Source organism: Lissotriton helveticus, chromosome 2_2 (genome assembly GCF_964261635.1).
Source record: "Lissotriton helveticus chromosome 2_2, aLisHel1.1, whole genome shotgun sequence".
Classification (NCBI taxonomy): Eukaryota; Metazoa; Chordata; class Amphibia; order Caudata; family Salamandridae; genus Lissotriton; species Lissotriton helveticus.
Window position 1 is genome coordinate 418,372,700 of NC_136060.1, and position 20,111 is coordinate 418,392,810.

The 20,111-nt window shown below is 48.4% G+C and overlaps 1 protein-coding gene across 2 annotated transcripts in view; it reads right to left on the minus strand.

Annotated features, from left to right (window-relative positions):
* IMMT (inner membrane mitochondrial protein) overlaps nt 1-20,111 on the minus strand; it is a 442,904-nt gene that overhangs the window by 261,159 nt on the left and 161,634 nt on the right. For both annotated transcript variants that reach the window (XM_078678663.1, XM_078678664.1), the window contains exon 5: nt 9,122-9,244. In XM_078678663.1, the coding sequence (XP_078534789.1) occupies nt 9,122-9,244 (123 nt within the window). The remainder of the gene's footprint in view (nt 1-9,121; nt 9,245-20,111) is intronic.

Sequence of the window (20,111 nt, forward strand, 5' to 3'; positions counted from 1 at the left end):
ACTTGGATAAATAGGCAAGCGGTGAGGCCTTGGTGGCTTCCCGGACAGAGAAGAGGAGATTGTTGGGGCGGATCGGTGGGGGACATTGCCCCATTTGCGTACCCGGTGATCCCATAGCGACCTGTCGACTTGAGTTCTCGGGGAGTGTGGGTCGCCCGGGTTGGGTGTTGCCTTCGGTCCGCCACGATGTCCAACGCGCTGCGCAAGGGACGTCCAGGGAAGGATGGAGCATCTAAGTCCTCGCAGCAGCCGGCATCTCCAGGGGCCAGTGGCGCGTCGAGGCAATTGGACGACGAGGCACCTGCAACCAAGGCCTTTATGTCTGAGCTCTTTGCCTCCATCAAGGAGGATATTTCTGACCTCCGCGCACAGTTGGCGTGCGATCTCCGGGAGGTACGGAGAGATGTGGATGGAACTGGCGAGAGGGTGGCGACCCTAGAGGACCATGATTTGAGTGTGGCTAATGATGTGCACCAGCTGCAGCAAGATATCATCCGTCTCACAGAACAGAACTTGGACCTGCAGGCCCACGCGGAGGACCTGGAAAATCGGTCCCGAAGGAACAACATCCGCATCCGCGCAGTGCCGTGGGACGGCGAGGCGGGAGACCTGCGTGGCTACGTTCAGGAGCTGTTCTTGCAGATCTTGGATGAGGAGGATGTGCGGGAAATCAAGATGGACAGAGTACATAGAGAGGGGTTGCCCAGGCGAGGGGGGGGGGGCCCCCTCCTGACATCCTCGTGTGCGTGCACGGTTTCCAGGTGAAAGAACGCATCTTACGTAAAGCCAGAGCCATCACATCACTGCAGTTCGGGGACCATCGTCCGCAGCTCTACCAGGATTTGGCAGCTTCCACGCTGCAGAAAAGAAGGGAGTTCTGCCCGGTGACCTCCTTCCTGCGGGAACGCAATATCGCCTACTCGTGGGGTCACCCCTTCCGGATCATCTTCCGTTGGCAGAACCGGCTGGCGCAGATTCGCTCTCTTCAAGTGGCGAAGGATCTTTTGGGGTTGAACGACGTCGCGGCCTCTCAGGAGGCGAGCACATCTCCTTCGCGGAGGCGCCATCGCTCTTCCTCCTGGCACAGAGTAGGCGCATCTCCGGACTGGCGGCGGCCGGATCGCAACACTAGCCTGCAGGAAAGGGGTAACGCGGTGGCCTCGGCGACTTTGGCAGATTCCTAACACAGCTCCGGAGCGGCGTGACACTTGCCCTAAGGGTGGATCGGCGCTGGAGGGGCATCAGCCCTTAGGTCTGCGGGTATGGATGTACTTTTGGAGGAGACACCCCGGACCGTGGCCTTGGGGGTCACCAAGAAGGTCCCCCTGCCCCGATTCCAATCTGGAGGGTCCTTTACGAACTTTGGCCTGCTGGAGCTGATGAGTATCATTTTCAAATTTAATGTTTTGAGTTTTTTCTACCTGTTTCTTACTTTGCAGAGGAGGTTGGGGGTTGGGGGGGAAGGGGTGCAGGGGGTGGGGGGGCTCCGTGGTGGTGACGAGGGGGATCTGTTGGATGGTTGGCTGGTGGTGTGTGCGAATGATCTAGGGGGGTGTGGTCTGGGAAGGGCTGTTGCCGAGACTGTTACAAACTGGCGGAGGGTTGGGGGATGCCTGGGGGGAGGCGTGGTTGGCCCACTGTCACTGCCTCCGACTGGAGGGCTCCCGAGGACTGGGGAGGGGGATCAAGAAATGGCTGCTGAGAATTCCAGGGTTTTACTGTACCATGCCGGTTAGCATTGGGACTTGGAATGTCAAGGGTTTGAACTCACCGCAGAAGAGGCAGAAGGTGTGGAAGTATGTGACTGACCACCAGCTGGATATTGTGGGGTTCCAAGAAACTCATTTGGCACGGAAGGATGAGTTACGCCTGCGACATAGGGCATATCCCATTGTATATAGGTCCTCTGCTGCAACGAAACAGAGGGGTGGCCCTCTTCTTCCGCGCTGCACTTCATTTCCAACCTGTAGAGGTGCGCAATGATAAGGAGGGCCGATGGCTGATGGTAAAGGGGCTAGTTCAGGGGCGGCTGTGCACATTTGTAGTAGTGTATCTCCCCAACTCTGGTCAAAATACATTTTTACAAAGCTTGTTACAAAAAATTGGGGATTTTGCGGAGGGGAACCTGTTTCTAATGGGGGACTTTAATTTGGTGTGGGATAAGGAGATGGATAGCTCTGGGGGTCACAGAGCTGGCACGGGAGTGTTTTCTACTTCATCGCAGCAGGTGGTGGGGGAGCTGGGGCTGGTTGATGGGTGGCGGTTTTTCCATCCTACCTCAAGGGACTACACATTCTTCTCCCATGTGCATCACTCCTACTCCCGACTAGATCACATTTTCCTCGGCCAAGCTCTTCGTGGAGATGTCCTGGATGCCGCCATCCTTCCGATATCAGTATCGGATCACAGTTTGCTGGTGCTTAATCTCCGTTGGTCGTCGTCCGGTGCAGGTCAGCGGAAATGGTACTTTCCGGCCTCGGTGATTAGGGACGATACCTCCAATAAGGCGGTGCGAGTTGCCATTAAGGAATTCTTTGAGCTTAATCCCCCGTCAGATACATCGGTCTCGAACACTTGGGACGCCTTTAAGGCATCAATTAGGGGCACGTGTCTGGGACTCAATGCGCAAATCAACAGACTGCGACGGAAGGATCGCGAGGCTTTAGAAGCTGAGGTGGTGGACCTCGAGCGGGCCCACAAACTTAATCCCTCGAGAGTGACCCTCCGTCCATTGACGGCGGTGAGGGGGAAACTGAGGGCTCACTATAACAACAGGGCCGAACTCACACTCTTGAGACTGGGGCGACAATCCTACTCCTGTGGGAACGAGGTGGGTAGACATCTGGCGCGCCAATTGCGAGATAGGAGGGAACGTGAATATATAGGAGGAATTAGAGACGCAGCGGGTGTACTGCAGCATTGGGATGAAAAGAAGGCAGATGTTTTTGGCCGCTACTATGCTGACCTTTACAAAGGGGACAGTCTTGAAGCGGAAGCCCAAAGGGAGTACTTGCGACGCCTGCCCCTACCCCAGATATCTAAAGAGTGGAATGAGTTGCTGGAGGCGCCGATCACTAGGGAGGAGGTCCTTGAAACCATTAAAAATTTGAAGTTACACAAGGCGCCGGGGCCGGATGGCTATACCGCTGTCTTTTACAAAACGTACGCTTCCGAGATATGTGATTTCCTAGTGTCGCTCTTTAACGATATGGCTGTGTCTGGGTCCTCTGCGGGCTCCCTGGCGGAGGCAGTGATCACTGTCCTGCCGAAGCCGGGGAAGGATCTCGCGTACTGTGCCTCCTTCCGCCCCATAGCGTTACTCAACATTGACGCTAAACTATACTCAGCAATTCTGGCACGCAGGATGCAAGACCTGATGCCGGCGATCATACACCCGGCTCAATCCGGATTCATCAAAGGTCGCCAGACCCACGACAACACTCGCAGGGTGGTCCATTTAATTGAAAAGGCGGACAGGTTCCGCATCCCGGCAGTGCTTGTGGGTCTGGACGCGGAAAAGGCTTTTGACCGGGTAGATTGGGGTTTCTTGTTTAACACGTTGACAGCATTTGGGTTTTGGGAAAAATGTATCACCATGGTGAAGGCGAACTATTGTAGCCCCAGGTCGCGAGTGGTGGTGAATGGCCAGATGTCGGCGTTTTTCCCGCATTCGAGGGGCACCAGGCAGGGCTGCCCCCTCTCCCCCCTCCTGTTCGCGCTCAGCATTGAACCTTTCGCGATGGCGGTGAGAGAACATGAGGGGGTCCGAGGCTTACCATTCGCAGGTGAGCAACATAAGATAACGCTATTCGCGGACGACGTTCTATTCTCTGTGGCGGACCCGGAACATTCATTGCCCTGCATTAGGGAACTCTTGCTAGAATATGAAGAAGTGGCTGGCTTCCGGGTGAACTATAGCAAATCCTATATTTACAATCTGACTCTCTCGCAGGCGGAGGTGGACCGCGTACGGCCACTGACGCCGCTAGCCTGGGCCGCTAATTCCATTGTTTACCTGGGAGTCCACTTGACTCCGACGGTGGGCAAACTGTTCGCGGCCAACTTCCCACCCCTTCTGGCGAAGACCCGAGCTGAATTGGAGAGATGGAAGCCCAAATTTTTGTCATGGTTGGGCAGGATTCATGCAATTAAAATGGTTCTGCTTCCTAAATATCTGTACCTATTCCAGGCTTTGCCCATTCCACTAGATAGTAATTACTTCCGGCAACTCAAGACACAGATACTGCGATTTATTTGGCAAGGGGGCCGGGCTCGTCTATCCTTTCCAGTTCTGCGCCGGCCTAGATCGGAGGGTGGGGTGGGGCTTCCGGATCTGCAGCTTTACTACAAGGCAGCCCAACTAAGGGTTTTGGTGGAATGGTCGCAGCAATTATCAGAAAAACACTGGCTGCACATGGACCGGAGCGTGGCTGGCCGGTCGATATGGGACCTGGCCTGGAAGCCGAAGAAGGACCGGCCCTTGAACGCTTATATCAGTACCCCCACGGGTACCACACTGAAGGTCTGGGATACTTTGGTCGCGGATGAACGTTGGACAACGTTCCCCTCGCCATTTACACCCTTACACTTCAATCCGGCTTTTCCGCCGGCGCTCAGAGAGGGGGCTTTTGATGTATGGAGAGAGGGTGGCTGTAGGGCCTTGACCGACCTGTTTCATGGGCCGGACCCCCTTTCTTTTGCCAATTGTGTGCGGGACTACCGGGTCCCTCAATCCGATCGGTACCGTCATGCGCAGTTGTTGCACTGGAAAAGGGCGGATTTAGATGGATTCATGTGGTAGGATAAGCCTGATGTTGGCACTATTTTATTTTTAGATATCCGGACATTATCTGTCCCTATAGGGCTTAGAACCTCCGGCTGGAGGTCCTTGGTAAGACACTACCCTAATTGTTTGAGTTTATGTATAGTTAAAAAATTTTGTATAGCTAGTTAAAATTTCACAGTGCACTGGTGGTGAGGTTTTGGTTTTGGTGTTACATGTTACACACCTTGAGTCACACGTAAGGTACAGGGTTTGGTTTCCCTTAGGGTGACTAGACGATACCGTATATGCAAGGGGTGTTTTATTCATTTATATATTTATTTGTATATAGATTTGAGCAACCTGTCCTGATGATGGTCCTATGGATTTGTTAAACCGTCGTGGGACCGAAACGTCGACGCCTAACACCATCTAATTGTTATTCACATCTGTTTTGTGTTGCCATAATGACCGAAGTGTACTGAGAATCATTCCTCCTTATATGATATTTTGTTTTTTCATGTTAAAAAACAGAAGGTGTTGTACACTACTAGAAACAAAATCAACATAAAGAGTAGTGGTTTATGTTGCCTCTTTTATGTGTTTAGATATTTGAAACTAATCTTCAAAAATAAAAAAGCAGTAAATACTGTATTTTTCCTTGCATTTATTAAGTAATGGTTCACTGCTGTGACCAAATTTGAATTTTTGAATAGGACTTAAGTGATTCCTTTGAGGACGATTTGTAATTTTGCGTTGTTTCACTGGGCCACATCGCCGGGAATACTGGAGGCAGCTACGAGACCTCCTACGCCGTTCGAAGCTTTTTTGTTGCGGACGGCTGCTATGAAGGGCGTTATCTCCTTCATATATCAATTACTGCTTAGATCGGCAATGTCGCCTAGGCCACGTTACATGGAACAGTGGGAGGAGCTGGTGGGGAGAGATATAACCGATAATGAATGGTCGGCGCTATGGCGAGATATGACCCAATTTAACCATTCGCTCCATCTGAGAGAAGCTCATCTTAAGACTCTCACGCAATGGTACATGTGCCCAACCAGGCTCCGCCGCATATACCCAGCGACTTCCGATAAATGCTGGCGGGGATGTGGACACCTTGGGGACTTTCGCCATATCTGGTGGGACTGCCCAGTGATCCGACCATATTGGGAGGAAATTCTCTCACATATCAAGGACATCCTTCAATACCCTATAGAGGACTCTATAGCCTCTGTACTGTTGGGCCTTCGTGACCCTGGCCTTGAACATCAAACACGGGCTGACAAAAAGATTTTGTGGCTTTGCCTTGGGGCGGCCAAACTCACGTTGGCTGCGGCATGGAAGCGGAAGGAAGCACCAGCAATCTCTTTGTGGCACGCACGACTATGGAAGCTCTTGAGCTTGGAAAGAATGGCAGACATTTTCCTCTGTAATTTTAGGAACTTTAAGCTCATATGGGGACCCTTGGTTGCCTTCCTCTCTAAGGGGTTGCCGTCGGCTGTATGTCCTGCATCCCTGAGATCTCTACATCTCTTCCAAGTCTAGAGTTGCCTTCTGAACGAGTGTGGGTATGTGAGTGTCACCACCATGGGGGGGGGGGTGGGAGGGGGGAATGGGAGTTGCATCTTCTGGTTTCTGGGTTACTGAGGTGCTCAATACTATATGCAGGCACGTCTGACTTAGCTACACAGACCCCTGGGCTTGATCACTTTGGAACTTATTTATCTGCATTGTATGGCACCATTGGTAGGCTACCTGAGCTCATGGTTTACAAATCCTTGAATGTGATCAATGCTATCGGACTAGATTTGTCTCTACTCTGTGAGGACGTCGCCTCCTTGACTTTGGATTGTTCCCCCTGCGTGGGGAAATGTGCGGCATCTCAGTGCTCTTTCCTGTGTTTCCTTTTGTTGTATGCAAAATAAAAATTTTACAAAAAAAAACAAAAAACTTGTGTTACCTACAGAAAGTCCCACACAGCGGGATTGCTGAGAGGTGGTCAGAGGCCACGCCCCTCTTTCCCCCCAACACTGCAACTGTGCCTTCTGGTGTACTACTAGTTGGGGGATACAGTCCCCTTAAATGCTGAGAAACCTGGGGGTCAACAAGCCCTCTTGTTACATTCAGTAAGTCCTTAACAACAGAATTACAGAGAGGACATCAGAGGCTTTGTGTCAAATGAGATTCTTTATTGCACTACATTTGTGCCTCAAATAAATTGCTTTTGGCTTGGAGATGCATTTGGGGAACTGCACTGTATTATCATTGATTGCTGAATGGGTGGTATTACTATTGATCTCTTGAAGGTCTTATTTGACCAACAGCAATTGATGTTGATTTGAATTAAAAGCATCTGGTGGTAGACAGAAATCTAAATGATAGATATATTTGATGGTTTGTAAATATAGGGAATTTTTCATGGTTGTCTTATAGTTTCTACATTTTAAATAACTGTTGAAAAATAAATAAAAGTTACCTTGAAGGTGTGTGCCTCAAAAGGTGGCCTGTCAATTAGAGATTTTGCGCTTGCATTCTCTATAAGCAGACTGGTACACAAATAGGTCAGAAATAAATAGTACCACCCTATCTTCCATCAGAAATAAATAGTACAACCCTATCTTCCATCAGAAATAAATAGTACAACCCTATCTTCCATTTTATCGGACTACGTTTTTGCGGACAAATTACTTGTCATTAGTGCTCCTTTAAAATCCTTTCGTCACACATTTTGCTCTGCAGATCTGGGTTCTGAATTTGGTTAGAGAGCCTTAGCAAGATCAGTTGTATTATCAGGAACTTCTCACCTCCAGGGCAGTAGTTCATTGCTTTGCCTAAATTTGGGGCGGGGCAGCAGAGTGTCTTGTGCAAATCCACTGAAAAATGGATCCCGAAGCATAGGTCATTAATGGTGGCTTTTCTAGTGGCTATGTTAACCAAAAGAATGGTTGGTATTCAGCTGACCATTACCTATTTTGAGTATTCACAGCAATTGCATCCTTAAGATCTCACCCATTCATTTCTTTCAAAATTAATAAAGGATTTTCACACTTTTAAACCTTTTTAGTTGCTCTCAATATTCTTAAATGCAATCTTCCCCTTTAAGTTCACACAATATTCAAATATTTATTAATCTAAATAATATGTAAATCAATAACGTTTTAGGGATGCATGAAAAACTAAAATTTATGATTTATGAATGTAGGCACGCTGGTTTAGCATACTGGAGATAATCCCTAAAGGGTACACAACAAAAAAAGCAGCTTCCATCAGTTACCGGAGAAATGTTCTTTATCCTGTACCCTGAATTATAGTCCACTATGGATTGCCTTCAAAAGGATACCTTAATTGCAATGCACACCCTGTCTGTTTAATTATAATCTCAGTTCAGGTTTACACGCCACCCCCATCCACCCAGGTAGACGGCTAACATTGGCCGCTATAATGGAACATTAATGAACATCCAAAAAGTATTTTCTCTTTCTCAATGTACTTTGGTGCATTGAGAAGGAGTTACTTTCTAGTTTACCTACTTCTTCAGGTTATGCTTCTTCATTGAAATAATATACAACCGACCTTCATATCAAAAACAAGCCGGCTAACTGACACTGTGGTACATTTTGAGACAGAGGAGCTCCTGGAGTCTTGGGATAAGTGTCAAAGAGTACCTGTGCCAGGAGTGATACTTATCCGTACTAATTCCAAGTGTGATTTAAAAAACAAGAAATTGACACCATTCTAGTAACTTAATATTGCTTTGAAAGGCGCAATGCTAAATATTAGGTTCATTAGAAAAAATTACAGGAAATGTTGATTCTTTTAGGGGTGCTTTTATTCATTATGGAATAATTTTCATAAATTATAATTGTTATTATTTAATTTTTTTGTAATGCTATTCTCCTAATAAGCCCCAACTTGTTTAGCAAAAGGTGATGCAAATGCTGTGCCTATTAACACATTTAGGAGCTAGAGTTTGTCTCACCAACTCAAATACGAACCAAGATGCTAGGTATTCTTAAAGTAACTTCTCTGGGATTGAACCAGATTAGGGTTTTAGAAAACAGGTCGACCATTCCTTGCAAATCTATGCATTAGCTTTTTGAGTTGCTCATAACTTCAATTTTGGTACATAAAGTTAGTTACTGAACTACTTTCACAAGAAGCTAACTTTTCTACCCCACATTTAAGATCAGCAATTGACATTTTTAACATGAAATTAAGGCTGTTGTATAATTGTGGACTGGACTGGACTCTCGAATACTAACCAGGAATATTTCACCTCACAGCCCTGAAAGTTCAGAACTGTAAGCAAAATACATGTATTTTCAAATTAACAAAAAAGAAAAGTGTCAAAAGTACCTGATGCATCTGGTCTGTGCAGTGCAGATTCCAGATTTGGGGATTCATGTACATGAACGGCTGGAGCTGGCACTGACAGACTGTCACCAGTTGCAGAAATAATGTGAGCTGCTTCTGAAGAAGCTGCAAAAGAAAGGACTGAGTTTTTAAAAACAGACATTTGGAATATTTTTCGTTCAGCACGTTAAATTTTGCAGATGCGTAATGCACTAGTGAGCAAGTGTGTTTAAGTTACCTGCACAAATACTGTTGCCTAATACTCCCCTTAAATCACCTTAAATCACATAAAAACGTTTTGCGCTGACCTAACAACATACCCGGCTCTCCTTAACTTTGTACAAAGAATATGTTTTTAACAGAGGAAAGTCCGTTCAAGTAAACGACTAAACAAATAAATAGAGGAGAGACCATGGTTTTCGGATTCAAGAAATGGTCTAGCCGTATTGAAATACTGCACTGGGGAAGTAATTAGTCTTCCTTTTCAATCCATAAATCTGGAAAAATGGCAAGCAGTAATGAAGATCTAGCGTAAAGGACAAATGTTTGCTTACAGGGATTAATCCTTAACTCGGTAATCCAGTCGCAGAGCGGGGAGGAGGGGTTTGGTTGGTATGGAATTTGAGGCTAGAGTCTCTACCGAATAAGGCGTTACCGAAGATAAATAAAATCAGGGCTCGAAAAATCATAAAAACGTTACTAGACATGTAGGTCTAGTGACTTAAATAATCTACTTGACCTAATTATAACGTTCTTGAACCATAAACTGGTACCAAATTTTGTGATCCTGGGCAAACATTTTAATTTACTGAGCCACCTTTATCAAATACGAGAGCACCTTCAAATGCGCACGGTCAGCATGTCTGTTGTACAAAAAAAACATTTTGTTTGATTTAATAGACTAAACCTTTGCTCTATATATAATACAAATCTAACCACATATAGGATACACATGACACCTCACTTGCCTCCTAGTTCATTAACCGTATTGTAATCAGTGCGGGCTAGGAATGTTTCTAAAATCATGTTTAAAAACTATCACTTTAAATAAAGACATACTTTAAGCATGAAGTGGTAGCACACTTATTTGCAATCAAATTTTCTATTGAAATGGTCACAATATTTTGCACTAACACGTGGGTTTACTGATAAAACTATATAGTGTACCAATATTTGTCATTTGCACATAACCAAGTAAAGTGTTCTGATTTGTTTTACTCCTATTTAAATCTTTGATTGCATCATACATCTGTAAAAAATAAAAAAAATAAAAAGTCATAATTCCTGATATATTTTCATCCGCAGATCACAACTCCCAGCAGCCTCCACTACTGGGAGGAGACCTGCTACAAAATTCCCGCTGTCTGCTTCCTCGCTACAGGGAACCGCCTCCTGCATCGCGGGACGTGCAAGGACAAAGCTCGGGCCAAGGGCGGGCCGGTCACCACCAGACCCTACCTGAGAAGGCTGGGTCACCCCTCTTTTGCCACAGTTTTTCACGTAAGTCGCCCCACCTGCACTACCGCCACGCTTTCCCAATTTCTGCACTTCTACTCAACGTCTGTCCCTCTGCCTTTCCTGCACCTGTTTTTCCTCAGCAGTTAGCCTCCTTGCAGCACTCCCCCCAGCCGCTAGAAATCTTGTTACTATTACATTTGCCATTTCTTTGCCCCTCAGTGTCAGTCTACCCGCCTGTACATTTCCCAGGAAAGCCAAGACTGATTATGCTCCTGGTACTGTCTCTTGCCCAAAGCACCGCCAGTGTAGCACCACCCCCCACTGTTACCCTACTGGTAAGTTGTCCCCTCTTGCTCCAACCTCCGCTGTGTCTGGTACCTCCTCCCATGGAAGCCACTGTCACTCCCTCGCTTTCTCACCCACTCCCCCCTACTCCCCCCATAACCCTACGACATGGAGGCAGACACGCGCGTGCCTGAACCACATCCAGCGCCAGGACCCCAAACCCCACGGACCGCTTCACCTCGGACGAACTTTGAGTCCTGAACAACAATTGCACCCATGCCCCTACCTGGACCACCTAAGAACATTTCTCCAGTCAGAACGCTTCACCGAGAATATCATCCACGCTTCTCCAATCAGTCACACCGCATCTAACCCACCCACCAAAAAGGCCAAAGCCAGCACCTTCGGAAAGATCACCTGCTTGCTCACCAATGCAAGCTCACTCGGAAAACATGCAATGTATGTCTGGAACACAAGCGCAACCCACGCCCCGAACACAATCTTCAAAACAGAAACTTGGCTGAACCCCACATCTGCTCCGGACGGCACCAGAGACTCCCCAGGCGGATACAATATCGCCCACCAGGACTGATCAAACAGAGGCAGCTGGACATCGCTATAATCTTGAAAGAGAACCTCAAATACTCAACCACCACAGACTACTCCACCCCTTTCATGGAACAACTCCACTTCTGATTCCGACCGGCATAACCACCATCAAAAGCACCCTTGCTTACAGACCTCCGGGACTCCGCCTGCCTTCTGCAACAAAATCCCCAACTTCATTGCCCCTATCGCCATCGACTCAAATCTGTACATATTCCTGGAGACCTCAACTTTTAACTTGAGAAGACAGACAACGCCAACACAGCTGACCTCCTAGAAAGCATGACTAACCTCGAAATCATTTACAACAAGGGGTGGTGATGGACAGAGTCTCTGAATTAAGCAGAATACTCTCACCCAGTCAAGAGATCAGGGCTAGATCCAACACCGTTTTTTAGCTCATTGCACCATCCCAGTTTCAGAACCTCGAAATCAAGCAGCTAGTCACAGACTGCACCCATACTGCAGGACACATGCTCGACTCTCTTCTCAGCCAGCAACAGAGTAAAATACACCTACACAGAGAAGCTCACCTGGACCGATCACCACTGTGTCCCTTTCGTAATCTCAGATCCATTCACCCCGCCCACGAAATACCCATACTTTCACTGCCAGCAAGACACCGCGCAGCTGGTCATAGGTATCAGAGCAACGATAAACCAACTACCTCAACTCCCGCCTACCCACCATCACCAAGCAGCAGAAAACGTTGCAAACTAGATCACAGCAGGCACACACTTCGTATCACCAAGAAAACCCATCAACCCCCCAAAAAAAAGAACACAACACCCCTACTGGTTCACGGAAGAACTGAAAACCCAGAAATGCGACTGCAGACAGAAGGAAAGTAGATTTCACAGTAGTAAGACCTTCAAGGACCGAAATGCTTTAATGATGCCCTCATCCAATACCATCATCTCCTGAAAATCACCAAGAAGTCTACCCTAGCCACCTGCATCAATGACAGCTAGAACAGCAAGGAACTGTTCAACAGTCTCGGAGTTCACCAACTCCTCGGCAACCGAAAACATCATCACACCCTCGCAAGCTCTCTGCGACACCCTCACGGATTTATTCCACAATCAAATCAGCACCATCTACCAAGACTTCGCTCCCAAACCCCTTGCTGAGAACCTCAATCTCCCCAAGCTGACGAATGCCCAACACACCAGCTCACCTCGTGGAACACGCTCACAAAAAGTAAACAGCATCCATCATGAGCTCCATCCACTCCGGAGCCCCAGCAGAGCACTGCCCCCACCACACTTCCAAACTCATCAATCAACCCATCAGCATAGAACTCACCAGGGTCCTCAACTCCTCGATCACCAGGGCCCACTTCCACCAGGAATGGCAACATGCCGACGTGAAGTAGTTACTGAAGAAACCTTCTGCAGACCTGGGAGAAACCAAGAACTACTGACCCATCTCCTTGCTCCCCTTCTTGGTCTAGGTCATCGGGAAAGCTATCAACATCCAGCTACCTAGACATCAGGTGAACCAGAACCTTCTGGACCCCTCCCAATCCGGCTTCAGAGCAAACCACAGCACTGAGACAGCTCTAATTGTAGCCACGGACCACTTCAGAATGCTGCTAGACCACGGAGAAACATCAGCCTTCATCCTACTCGACCTCTCTGCAGCCCTCAACACTGTATCCCACCACACATTGATCAAGACTCCACCGGATTGGAATCCAAGGAGTAGCCCTCAAGTAGATCACATCCTACTTCAGGAAAAACACGGAAGATCATCGACCCTCCTTACTCCTCGCTCCCTTAGAACGTCACCTGCAGTGTACCTCAGGGCTCATCCCTCAGCCCCTACCCTCTTCGACGGATACAGGACATCCCTGGCCAACATTATCATGAGCCACGAACTCAACATCATCTCCTACACAGACATCCAACGTACCCTCTCCCTGAATAATGACCCAACGACCAACAAAGAGAAGTTACAAAGATGCATGGAAGATGTGGCCGTCTGGATGGCCAACAACTGTCTCAACACCAACAAGACCGTAGTACCCATCTTAAGGAAAGGCAAGGACACCCTCTGGAATAACGAATGGTGGCCACCAGAGCTGTGCCCAGGTCCTGAATCCAACTAACACAACCTCAACATCATCCTCAACAGCCATCTATCCATGAAGAAGCAGATCCGTGACGTCGCTCCTGCTTGCTTCCTCACCTTTCAAATACCAATAAGGACTTCGATGGCTCCCAACCAGCACCAGGCGAACTGTCACGCAAGCTCTAGTCATCAGCAGCCTCGACTACAGCAACTCCCTCTACCTAGGAATCACCGCCCAACTTATGAAAAAACTCCAGACCATCTAGAACACAGCAGCCAGACTAACCCTGGACCTCCCCAGAGAGATGCACATCTCACTTCACCTTAGGAAACTCCACTGGCCAGCAGTAGCAATGATAGGCCAGTTATAGATATAGATATAGATATAGATATATATATATAAAACGCAAATTGGTGTCAGTGACATCAGACTGTTTTATTTGTTACCTGTTTCCCCAGAAAGTCTGAGCCAACCTTTTTAGGGTTAATAATTCAATATTTTGTAAGTAAAAGTAGGATTTTCCGTGCAGTGGACCGGCTTTAGGCAATGTTTTTCCCATAGAAAACAAATGTAGGTTAGAGAACCTGTAACATGAATGTTTGTAGTGGCTAGATGGATTTAATGATTCTGCATCAAGTGACTTAAGTGCCCTTATGTAGTTTAAGTCAATAAGGCAGGGAGAGCCTGCGCTTCAAGGTCAATCTTGCATCAAGAATGGTTCCACTACTCCTAATCCGAGCTTTACCAAAAAAAAAAAAAAACTTGAGCGGTCGAACAATCATTCTCTGTACAGACTTGCAATTGCTACAACACTTGGTTAGAAAATATAAAGATAATGAGCAACCACACAGATTCTAGAATTGCTATAAAGAACAGTGTGGTATTTCGAGAGATCCGTCACCAGCCTGGCTGCGGCATTCTGCGCATGCTGCAAACGACGCACCAAACCTTTGTTAATGACCAAATAGAGGGCATTACAATATTCGAGTCTGGACATTACAAGTGCAATAACAGACGGTTTCCTGAGGCAAACGAAAGGAACTGAGAATTTTTTCTTAGGATCCGGATTATCCCAACACAGGTGGACACTGCCCTACTAATCTGCAAATCCAGAGAAAGCGAATTGTCCACTATGACCCCTAGATTTTTCCCATGGGATAGAGGGCAGGGACAGCTGCCAAGCGTGTCAGGCCACCAATCATTGGACCAGAAGTCAAGTTGGTTCTCAAATATCAAGACCTCTGTCTTTTCTCCATTGAATTTCAAAACGTTTCCCACCATCCAGGTAGAGACTGCCTGCATGCAATTTTTGAAATTAGTGGCTGGTTTCCTAATACTGGAGTAATGGACACCATTATTTGGGTGTCGTCGGCATAAGGCAACACCTCCAGGCCAAAAGAGCTCACAACCTTAGCCAACGGGGCAACAGATATTAAAAAGTGTCGGGGTTTGAGAGGAGTCCTGCGGAACTCCACATAACAAGGAATTTGAAGCAGAGTAAAATTTGCCCATTTTCACTGTCTGTGCCCAATCACTATGAAAGGATGCGAGAAGCCCAAGGGCCATGCTCCTAATCCCTATCTCCCGGAGATGTTCAAACAGCCTCAAAGGAGATAGGGTATCAAAGGCTGCGGTAAGGTCAAGTAGAAACAGCAATGTGGTATGCCCTGCATCAACCGGAGTACAGAAGTTGTTAAATACAGCAGTTAATGCGGTCTCCATACTATGAAGGCTTCCAAAGCCATGTTGTCAACCGTCCCGTATCTGATGGTCCTTTAGGTAGGTACTAAGGTTAGAATTTAAACAGATTTCCAAAATCTTGGCTGGGACTGGTAGAAGAGAAATAGGACGATAGTTTTTGAATTCCGTGGGGTCCAGTGAAGGCTTTTTTAGGAATGGCTTAACCACAACAGTCTTCTATGAGGTAGGATACTGTCCTTGGAAATAGATACATTCAGGACAGAAGTGAGGTGGGGAACAATAACTTCTCTACCCAGTTTAAGTACCTTCAAAGGACATGCATCCAGAGGAGAACCAGATGTAACACCCTCTAGCAGCATGTCCGTAACACCTGGCGACATGCAAGGAAAAGCGAGTAGTCTGGGGGCCTCCTCCATGTTAGCACCCTCATTAAGGGGACATACGGACTGAGCAGATAGCATTGTTTTAGAGTTGGAAGCCTCCAACAAGGGGTATATATCCGTTATTTTAGTACGGAAGAAATCAGCTATTCTATCAGAGTTAAGGCGAAGCCTCTGAAGGATCGTGACGGGGGATGTGAGAGAGTTGATAACATTAAAAAGCTCTAGCAGATTTGATAGAATCTGTGATTTTTGAATAGTACATTCCCTTCTCCTCCATAATGGCCGCTTTATATTCCTTCAAACGTTGCTTGTGTAACTCTCTACCTATTGGCTCTAAATCTATGCGCCACAGCCTCTCCTGTTTGCGACACACTTGCCTCAGCTTTCTGAGTCTGTCAGAAAACCAGGGAGCGGAAGGTTTTTTTCTCGCTGCATAGTGTCTTTTAACAGGTGCTGAAGTATGCATGGCTGCTAACAGCTTGTTCGATAATCTAGCTGCTGCCAGATTTGCGTCCAGACCCCCAGAAAGCTGAAAGTTCCTGAAGATGTTAGTAAGTGCCACCTTACTGATAAGGCTAAGATTTCTCCTTTCCTCCAGTTTTCTCTTTTTTGCTCGAACAGCCACTAATGCAGAGGTCTGAAAGTTAAAAGGAATGGCAAAATGATTTTATCGGGCAAGACAGGTATAGGCGCTCCCACCTTGATTCGTAGATAATTAGAGAAGATGCCATCGAATATATGCTCCACATAATTGGGAGGGACTCATAACCAACTGCGGGAAACCGAAGCAGCTCATGGTTTCCAAGAGAGTTTGTGTGCCTTTACATAATGTTTTATCCAGATGGAATATTAAATCACCCAACAAAGTAAAATTGAGAGATGTCACAGAGACTGCTTAGGCGTCACCCATGTGCGCTGGCGTCAGTTCTGTACACGACTTTCCACGTCAGGAACGCAGAGCCATGCAAGATACTGCCCAAAGGTGTATTGAAACTAGGGCCCTGAAAGGGATGACCTTAACCCTAGTAATCGGTTCGCAGAATGGGGAGGATGGGAGGGGCGGTAAGGAATCTATCAGTAACTAATGTCTCTTACAGATAAATCGTTACACAATTAGTAACTTGTAGATCTGAAAGAGACACGTTAGTGATAGATTCCTTACCTTAGAATAGATACCCCAGCAATACCAACCCCGGTGGGGGTCTGCGAACAGATTACACCAGAAAGTCACAGAGAACAGAACGGCGTAAGAAGCAGTCTCTCCGGACTTAACTTTCAAGGCAGTAATGCTTGGTAAACATGTGCAGCGAGGCCCTCGTAGCCCTCGTAGGCCCTCGTAGCCGCGTCCCAAGGCAGTAGTGGCTGCCGTTGTCCTGGGGGAATGGGCACGCAGCCCCACAGGAGGCTCCTTTTTAGCAAACGAGTAACAGGCTTTGATGCAGAGAACGACCCACCAAGAGATGGTCCATTTGTGCACGGCCCGACCTTTTTTGGCACCCACTTAGCCAACAAAGAGCTGGTCAATCACCCGGAACTGCTGGGTGCGTTTCAGATAAAATGAGAGCGCACGTTTTGGGTCCACACGGTGGAGCATCTCCTCCCTTTTTCGAAGTGATGGTCTGCCCGATGTGGAAAGTCGCAACAACCTTTGGCATGAAGGAAGGACCGGTACTTAGAACCACCTTGTCTGGATGAACAGAAAGGAAAGGAGGTTTAGAAGAAAGGGCCTGGAGCTCACTCACTCTTCTGGCAGAGGTGATAACTACCAGGAAAGCCGTCTTCAGAGTAAGAAGACGCAAAGGACAGTTATGAAGAGGCTCAAAGGGAGAGCACATCAGATATGTCAAGATAATGTTTAAGTCCCATTGAGACATTATGAACGGCACGGGAGGAAACCTGTGTGTGATGTCTTTCAGTAAAAGGTTAACAACCGGGGACTTAAAAAGAGAAGGCTGATCAGGAAGCCGCAGAAAAGCAGAGATGGCAGAAAGATAACCCGTGATATTGCCCAGAGCAGAGCCCTGCTGGGCCAAGTAGAGAAGGAACAGAAGAACTTCGGAAAGAGTGGCAGAAAGGGGATCCACAGCCTTTGATGTGCACCATGCCGCAAACTTGTTCCACCTGCAGGCGTACACCGTTTTTGTGGAGGGACGCCTGGCTGCCAAAATGACATCATAGACTTCGGGAGGAAGATCGAAAGCTGCCAACTGTCGCCGCTAAATCTCCACGGATGGAGATGGAGGCTGGACAGGTTCGGGTGGAGGACCGTCCCCTGCTGCTGCGACAGAAGATCCTCCTGAAGAGGCAGTTGGATCGGGGGATCGATCGCCATGTTGAGTAGCTCGGGATACCAGTATCTTCGTGCCCAATTCGGAGCCACAAGAATGACTTGGGCTCGGTCGCGCCTGATCTTCAGCACTCTGGGAAGAAGCGGTATAGGCGGAAAGGGGTACAACAGACCGCAGCTCCACTCGTGGCGAAAAGCGTCGCTGAGCGAGTGCCGCCTTGGAAATTCCAATGAGCAGAATTGATGACATTGCGCGTTCTCTCCGGTGGCGAATAGATCTAACCAAGGTTCTCCCCACTGCAGAAACAGAACTTGCACCACGTCAGAGTTCAGACCCCATTCATGATCCTTCAAGCACCGGCGGCTGAGTTGTCCGCCCTGGCATTCAGAGATCCTGCCAGGTGTTGAACCATAAAGGTAATGCCTTGATGTTCCAGCCATGTCCAGAGGTGCAGAGCCTCCTGACAAAGGGTCCAGGACCCCACCCCGCCCTGCTTGTTGTAATACCACATGGCGGTGGTGTTGTCCGTGAACACCTGCACTACACTTCCCCGGACAGAGGGAAGGAACGCCTTCAGTGCCAGTCGGATCGCCAGAAGCTTCAAAAGATTGATTTGGAGCGGGGACTCCGCTGGAGACCAGAGGCCTCTGATCTCCACCTCTCCCAAGTGGTCTCCCGATCCCAGGAGGGACGCATCCATCACCACTGTGTGCTCCGTTTGGGAAAGGGAGAGGGAGCTGCCATTGACCCAATCGCGATTCGTGAGCCACAACTGCAAGTGTCGTGCAGTGCCCTCCAAGATCTGAACGTGATCGGACAGGTTGCCCTGATGCTGTGCCCACTGAAACTTCAGGTACAACTGCAGAGCCCGCATATGCCACCTGGCATGTTGCACTAGCAGGATGCAGGGGTCATCAGGCCCAGGAGCCGGAGGGTCATCCTAACTGAAACCCGGGAAAGAGGCTGAAAGATCGGAATCATAGCCTGAATATCCCGGACTCGCTGCTCTGGAGGATAAACCCAAAACTGCATCGAATCCAGAACCGCTCTGATGAAGGGGAGCTTCTGAGAGGGGCTCAGGTGTGACTCCGACACATTGATGGAGAACCCAAGCAAATGCAGGATGTCAGCCGTAGTCTGAAGGTGGGTGACGACTGCCTGGGGCAAGCCAGCCTTCAACAGCCAGTCGTCGAGGTAGGGGAAGACTGACACCCCTGACCTGCACAGATGAGCTGCGACCACGGTCATCACTTTCGTGAACACCCGAGGGGCACTGGTAAGGCCGAAGGGGAGCACGGCTAAGTGAAAATACTCCTGGCCTACCGTGAACTGCAGTTAACGCCGGTGTGCCGGCAGGACAGGGATGTGAAAATATGGGTCCTGCAAGTCCAACGCTACCATCTAGTCTCCAGGGTCGAGGGCAGCCAAGACCTGAGCCAGTCAGCATCTTGAACTTCTCCTTCCGGAGGAAGTGATTGACGACCCTGAGGTTCGAAGATGGGGCGCAAGCCCCCTTTGTCCTTCCTGGAGACCAGAAAGTAGGGAGAATAACAATCATGTCCTAATTCTGGCCCAGGAACACACTCGATGGCCCCCTTAACCAAAAGGGCAGTGACTTCCTGTTGGATAAGCACAAAGTAATCCCCCGACATGCGGTGGAACTGAGGTGGCATTGCCGGGGGAGGAGGGGAGAAACGGGGGATGGGAGACTAGAAGGGGAGGGAGTAGCCGCTCTGGAGGAGCTGCAAAACCCACTTGTCGGAAGGGACAGAACGCCAATAGGGAAGGTGATGACGAATCCTGCCTTTCACTCGCGTGGGGCGCGACCCGAAGCTCAGACTAGCAAGGCTTCGAGGTAGATGTCGCGGAGGAGAACTGAACCTCCCGCCGGCCCCCGGAGCCACCTCGGAGGCCTCCAGCAGTTCGCAGAGTCTGGTTCTGCGCAGGCTTTTGACTGAACGAACAGGCAGGGGCGCCTCTGCCATGGCCACAAAAGAAATGAAACGTAGACGTGCCCGGGCGCGTGGCAGAAAGGCCCAAGGACTTGCCCATAGCTCAAGAGTCCTTAAAATGCTCCAGTGCCGTGTCGGCCTGATCACCAAACAGGCGAGTGTCGTCAAAGGGCATGTACATGAGCGAGCTCTGGACGTCCAGGGACAACCCAGTGGACCTCAACCAGGCATGGCGCCAAAGCACCA